General features: G+C 45.9%; 1 protein-coding gene across 1 annotated transcript; it reads left to right on the top strand.

The window, feature by feature from the left end:
- The first annotated feature begins 4264 nt into the window (after positions 1-4264).
- On the top strand, positions 4265-5669 carry LOC130128477 (forkhead box protein L1-like). The gene has a single exon (XM_056298079.1). It carries the CDS (start codon positions 4346-4348, stop codon positions 5612-5614), a length of 1269 nt encoding a protein of 422 aa, XP_056154054.1. The 5' UTR covers positions 4265-4345; the 3' UTR covers positions 5615-5669.
- Positions 5670-6957: the final 1288 nt, after the last annotated feature.

The raw sequence follows: 6957 nt of genomic DNA, 5'->3' as shown, positions 1-6957 counted from the left end.
CCCAACTTCATTGTCATCATGGAATGAATCTAGTAGAGCTGGGTGATATGGAGATGATATGATCAGAGAATTTTATGTATCGATACAGTATATCATTAAACCTGCTTACATATGACAAATGCCACGTTTTGAGACTCCAACTGAAATTCAATCACTTTGAACTGTTTGGGAATGTACAGTATGTCATCAAATCAAATCTAGTTTTCAAATTATGCTGCCTCAAATATTTCAGGCCTCATTTTGTGAGAAATATAGAGATCGAAATTGTGTACGACAACATGACAATATACACATTTCATCCCAATAGATTTATAATGAAAGACGATAGACAGCGATATTGAGCCATTGCCCTGCTCAGATTATAATACACGGGCCTGTGACAGCAGGGAAGCATATTAAGTCCCAGTCGGAGGGGTTTAGGGGTGAGCCAACATTGTGGCCATATCTGGTGAAAGATCCTGAAACACTGCCACAGCGTAGACTGAGCCCGTGTCCCAGCTAGTGAGATTATTATAATAACATTGATGAATCCTGCTTTAGCACAAGTTTTATCCCCTCTGCCATATGGCTTTAACTGAAGCCCCCTGGTGATGTTCCTTGTCTTTGTGTACCCATGTCACATTAAATGACACACGTTTATATATATATAACGTTTTAGTATCTTTGTCTTAACTATGGATGAATGTATGTGTATACACTACCGTTCAAAAGTTTGGGATCACATTGAAATGTCCATATTTTTGAAGGAAAAGCACTGTACTGTTCAATGAAGATAACTTTAAACTAGTCTTAACTTTAAAGAAATACACTCTATACATTGCTAATGTGGTAAATGACTATTCTAGCTGCAAATGTCTGGTTTTTGGTGCAATATCTACATAGGTGTATAGAGGCCCATTTCAAGCAACTATCACTCCAGTGTTCTAATGGTACAATGTGTTTGCTCACTGGCTCAGAAGGCTAATTGATGATTAGAAAACCCTTGTGCAATCATGTTCACACATCTGAAAACAGCTTAGCTCGTTACAGAAGCTACAAAACTGACCTTCCTTTGAGCAGATTGAGTTTCTGGAGCATCACATTTGTGGGGTCAATTAAACGCTCAAAATGGCCAGAAAAAGAGAACTTTCATCTGAAACTCGACAGTCTATTCTTGTTCTTAGAAATGAAGGCTATTCCATGCGAGAAATTGAAGATTTCCTACCCCGGTGTGTACTACTCCCTTCAGAGGACAGCACAAACAGGCTCTAACCAGAGTAGAAAAAGAAGTGGGAGGCCGCGTTGCACAACTGAGCAAGAAGATAAGTACATTAGAGTCTCTAGTTTGAGAAACAGACGCCTCACAGGTCCCCAACTGGCATCTTCATTAAATAGTACCCGCAAAACACCAGTGTCAACATCTACAGTGAAGAGGCGGCTGCGGGATTCTGGGCTTCAGGGCAGAGTGGCAAAGAAAAAGCCATATCTGAGACTGACCAATAAAAGAAAAAGATTAAGATGGGCAAAAGAACACAGACATTGGACAGAGGAAGACTGGAAAAAAGTGTTGTGGACGGATGAATCCAAGTTTGAGGTGTTTGGATCACAAAGAAGAACGTTTGTGAGACGCAGAACAAACGAAAAGATGCTGGAAGAATGCCTGACGCCATCTGTTAAGCATGGTGGAGGTAATGTGATGGTCTGGGGTTGCTTTGGTGCTGGTAAGGTGGGAGATTTGTACAGGGTAAAAGGGATTCTGAATAAGGAAGGCTATCACTCCATTTTGCAACGCCATGCCATACCCAGTGGACAGCGCTTGATTGGAGCCAATTTCATCCTACAACAGGACAATGACCCTAAACACACCTCCAAATTGTGCAAGAACTATTTAGAGCAGAAGCAGGCAGCTGGTATTCTATCGGTAATGGAGTGGCCAGCGCAGTCACCAGATCTGAACCCCATTGAGCTGTTGTGGGAGCAGCTTGACCGTATGGTACGCAAGAAGTGCCCATCCAACCAATCCAACTTGTGGGAGCTGCTTCTGGAAGCGTGGGGTGCAATTTCTCCAGATTACCTCAACAAATTAACAGCTAGAATGCCAAAGGTCTGCAATGCTGTAATTGCTGCAAATGGAGGATTCTTTGACGAAAGCAAAGTTTGATGTAAAAAAAATCTTATTTCAAATACAAATCATTATTTCTAACCTTGTCAATGTCTTGACTCTATTTTCTATTCATTTCACAACATATGGTGGTGAATAAGTGTGACTTTTCATGGAAAACACAAAATTGTTTGGGTGATCCCAAACTTTTGAACGGTAGTGTATATGTAAGTATGTATGAATGGGAACTAGTTTTCTGATGTGGTGAACTTGTATTTTTATGTACAGGCTGTGACAACAAATTTCCTCAAGCAGACAGTTGTCAATTCAGTGTGCCTCATTCATCAATCATTTGTATGTACAAATTTGTTCTTACACACCCATGGGATTTTTTTTTAGCCCTGAGTTTTATCTCAGAGACCAGTATAGAACCTGGGTAACCCCTGGATTTTGACACCAACGGGCCAACAATGATGTCTTTTTGCTAGCCTGAGTGATTGCTCATTGCGAGAGGTAGACAATAGTAGATGTTAGGGGGAAGGAATTACAAATCACCATCGGGCTTTGCTTGCACCTGTCAGACAACCTTAAGGGCTCCAAAAATTCCACGGATGTGTAAGGAATGTGTGTAATTTGTACGTACGTGATTGATGAATGAGGCCCAATGTTTCAAAGTGTGTCCAATGCTGTTTGGCCTGTCCGATGTAACTTCACAATAGGCGTGACAACAGAAGAAGTCAAGGTTGTTGTTGTTTTTTGTTTTTGTTTTAAATCTCATCATTTCAAGTGGCGTAGCAACACCATTTCCAGAGTAAAGTGACGTGTTGTGAAGATGTCATTTGCACAGTGGTCTGGGATGACCTGTGCCAACCCCCGTCTAAGGATGTGTGGTGGATCAGCTCTGAAGCATGGGCTAACGTGGGTTAACCTGGTGCTTGAGCCATTACCAATACTCAGTTTAGCCCTTTAGACTTGTCCCTTTACGGGGTCTTCCGTTCGCCATAACGGCAACGAAATACCACACATGCAGCTGATTTACAATTGCTTTTACAGCAGCAATGGCTTGCACTATAAATCCACTCTCTTCTCTTACAATATGGCGCTAAATGAAGCGCTACATCACAAAAAGGAAAAGAGGGGACAGCATCTGGCCCTCGTGCTCCGTGCTACATGTTGCATAGCTACTTGCATGTGAGTTTTAGTTTATTTCTTAAATGAATCACCGTCTGCCGAGGGAAGGGGGGGAGGACCAACTGCGAAAAACCTTCAGAGTTTATTCACTGAAACCTCGAAACTCCTAATGTAAGCAGGATCCAGCTGGGCGCACTTGTAAAGTTGTTATAATCCTTCCTCGCCCTATAAACAGGAAAATACATAATATAAAGCCTCATGCACGAATCTACAAATAATGTACTTTCGCGCTCCGCCAAGTTATCCTTTTAAGGCGAAAGAGTCGGGGCTGCTGCCGCACAGGTGACGATAAAACAATTAAAACGCCAGTTGGGTCGCGCGTGGATGCCAGCAGAGAGGGTACAAGGGTACCTGACCAAAAAACAGCCAACATGTATTCTGCAGTGCACGTTATTGTGACAAGCAAATCGTTAACAAAGACGCCTCGGAGAGTTTGCCACCCCTGCGAACAGTCCTACCTTCAACTTTTGTTGGACGAGCAGTTAACCGGCAAGAGGGGCTGGCTGACACAAGCTGAGAGAAATTGTTTAAGTTATTTTCCCTCTATACACTTTGTTTTCATTTCAGCTAACCCAAAGCAACTCCCAGAGAAGACTGCGCAATGTTTGCTTGTTCTCTCTGTGTGAGCAACTCTCAGCGTCAAGGGTGGACGTGATATTTCAAACAGCACATCAGTGCGTTTATGTATTGGGTGCCCGGAAATTTTTCCAAATAAACACAGCTTGATTCAACTTGGGTGGGCAGACTTATCAACAGACTAATTCTATAAACAGATGAGGGAATAACCCGGCACCTCATTGGCTGGTGGGCAGAGGGGACACGCGGGGCGCTGTGCAATGAAATTTTAATTAATGTGGGTGGGCTGAGAACACAACGACTGTTTACCACGGATAATTTATTTCCCAGCGCAAAGTCAACACAACACAGCAAACGTACAACAATTATTTAACTCCCCCCCCCACCACCACCCCCTAGAAGACGCATGAGGCCGGGGACGCAGCAGAAGCCACTTGCGAGTGCAGGACTGTCGGCCGCAGTTTGTCTGCGGGACGCGTCGGAGGTCTTCGTGGCACCATGAACCTCTACCACAGCCGGCTGCAGCAGCTCGGGGTCCCGGCTCCGCCGCTGAACCTCCCCAACCCATCCCTGATCTACTTATACGGAGGGGACAACGCCGGTATCGTCCCTGCTCTGAGCTTCGTCCATACCCGCCAAGACCCCCCGCAGAAGCCGCCCTACAGCTACATCGCCCTCATTGCCATGGCCATCAAAAACGCCCCCGACAAGCGCGCCACGCTGAGCGGCATCTACAAGTTCATCATGGACCGTTTCCCGTTTTACCACGACAACAAGCAGGGCTGGCAGAACTCCATCCGGCACAACCTCTCCCTGAACGACTGCTTCATCAAAGTGCCGAGAGAGAAGGGGCGACCCGGGAAAGGCAGCTACTGGACGCTGGACACCAAGTGCCTGGACATGTTTGAGAATGGCAACTACAGACGGAGGAAGAGGAGGCTGAAGAGCCAGCAAGAGACCACGGACTCCAAATCTGGAGTCAGGCGCGCCAAGAGCGCGGGGCCGGTTCACCATCCGGGTCCTCTGAAAAACCAGACCGACCCGCATCCGAGGATGACACAGCTGTCAGCCGGACATAGGGTGAGGGTCGACGAGGGGGAAACGGAAAGTCAGCTGCGCGAACAGTGTTTGCAGCGAAGCGCAGAATCGAAACCAGTTCTTGTCGAAGTAAACCAATCCGAGCTGCAGCAAAACGCGCCTATGCAGAAAACGAAACGTTTCCCTGACGGAGAGCTCGTTGCTCCCAGCGGGGATCCCCCCCGACGCACTTTCGGTAGTCCACATCCGTTTACATCGCCCGGTCCGCTTTGCCCATCAGCGCAGCAGCAGCAGCAGCAGCAGCAGCAGCAGCAGCATACAATGTGGACGGACGGCGCGCACCTATCCGGGTCGCCGCCCCCACTGGACGACCAAGTACCGGATGCAGGATCCGCTTTTGGCGGAGGGGAGAGCGGATCGCTCTGCACCGCCGGTTGCGCAAGAAACACAAACGTACAAGACAAAGCCAAAACAGTGTGTTTCAGCAGCCCGTGCAGCAAAGCCACGAATAAATCGAAAGGTTTTAGCATCGACAGCATTTTATCGAAAAATGGAAACGAAATGCATAACGGCGCCCTGGGTTTGGCCGCGGAGACATGCGCAGTAGACCATGCCTTCAGCCCGTCTGTGGTCCTGGGTGCGCGCGCTCATCAGCTGTACCAAATGGGATTTCCCATTTGTTCTTATCTGTCACTCACATGTCCCGAGAAAGGCGTACATTTGAAATAAAAAGTGATGGGGAAGAGAAAAAAAGGTGAAAACACGAATATCTGAAGTTTTACGCAACATGGGTAAATATGTGCGTCCTTCTAGCGGAGTTTAGCGTCGGATCGTCGGATTTTTTTTTGCGTGAATGTGATCCGCTGTTGCCAAGTTCAGAGCGATCTGTCAACGATATTTGCGTGAGGACTTTAAAATTTATATACGATTTATTTTTTACGCGCGCGTAATGATGGAGCCGAGTACCACAAAACACGTTGTTTAATCGGTTTTCTCTAACTCGTCTCCATCGGCGCCGAACAATTGCGCGAAATGTTTGACAGCCAACGAAAAGCTTTCAGTGTGTTGCTCTTGTTCACGTAAAAGTTTATGGAAACTTGAATTGCGCTTTTCTGTGCGTTCATAGTAGAACAGAGCCGCTGCAGTAAACGCGTATGTAGTGAAGCTAGGCCGCTGTAGTATAACTATACTCTGTGAGCACGGGCCTGTTTATATATCGGGGAGTCTGGCGCATTAAATGCATTACATTGTATCAGTTTTACATTCCATGTTCTTCCTCTGAACTCCAAGCATCAAATAAATTTTAGTTTGGTAATGAAATGAGACGGTGCAGTTCATTTCGTTTTTGAACACGGGGAGTACATGTTGGTGTCTTCGTGACCTGCAGCTCTGTGAGTGTTATATCTGTTTTCTGACTACGAGGGGACGCTTGCTGAAGGCATTCCGGTAGATGGACGCTCTCGGTACTCTCAGTGGGAATACAGGGTAGACCTATCACCCTTCTTTGAATTTTGAGTGTAAAGGTTTAAGAAGACGCGAGCCGTCAAATCTTTGGCTACATTTACCTGACCACCTGATTTAAAATGATCGACGATTGAAATACAAATCACATGATTAGTCCCATTTCAGGAGGTTGCACACGTGCAGGCCTAGAAACAATGTGGTTTTACTGTGTTCTTCACGCTAAATCTGTGGTTCTTCTATTGTGAAAGAAACCACGTGTAGTCCTGTGATTTACACCTGCATGAAATCAGAGGACCACGCTGACAGCAGTGTCACAGGCAGCCTGCACGTCTAAATAAAGCCTATGGTTTAGATGCACACACACACACACACACACACACACACACACACACACACACACACACACACACACACACACACACCAACACACGTGTGCACACACACTAACACACAGTTCTCAGAAAAGCTTGCTCCGCACCATGCAAAGCAGGAATGTTTGTTGAAATAAATAAACTTCCCCACATTTGAGGAGAGGACCTCACAATCACAAGCATTTCCTGTGTATAGGATTCTTTTGGTCAGACATGTAAATAAAACATCAAGATGAA

This window comes from Lampris incognitus, chromosome 18, assembly GCF_029633865.1.
Source record: "Lampris incognitus isolate fLamInc1 chromosome 18, fLamInc1.hap2, whole genome shotgun sequence".
Lineage (NCBI taxonomy): Eukaryota > Metazoa > Chordata > Actinopteri > Lampriformes > Lampridae > Lampris > Lampris incognitus.
The sequence above is the reverse complement of the archived record's forward strand: the minus strand, read 5'-3'. Positions and strand labels throughout refer to the sequence as shown.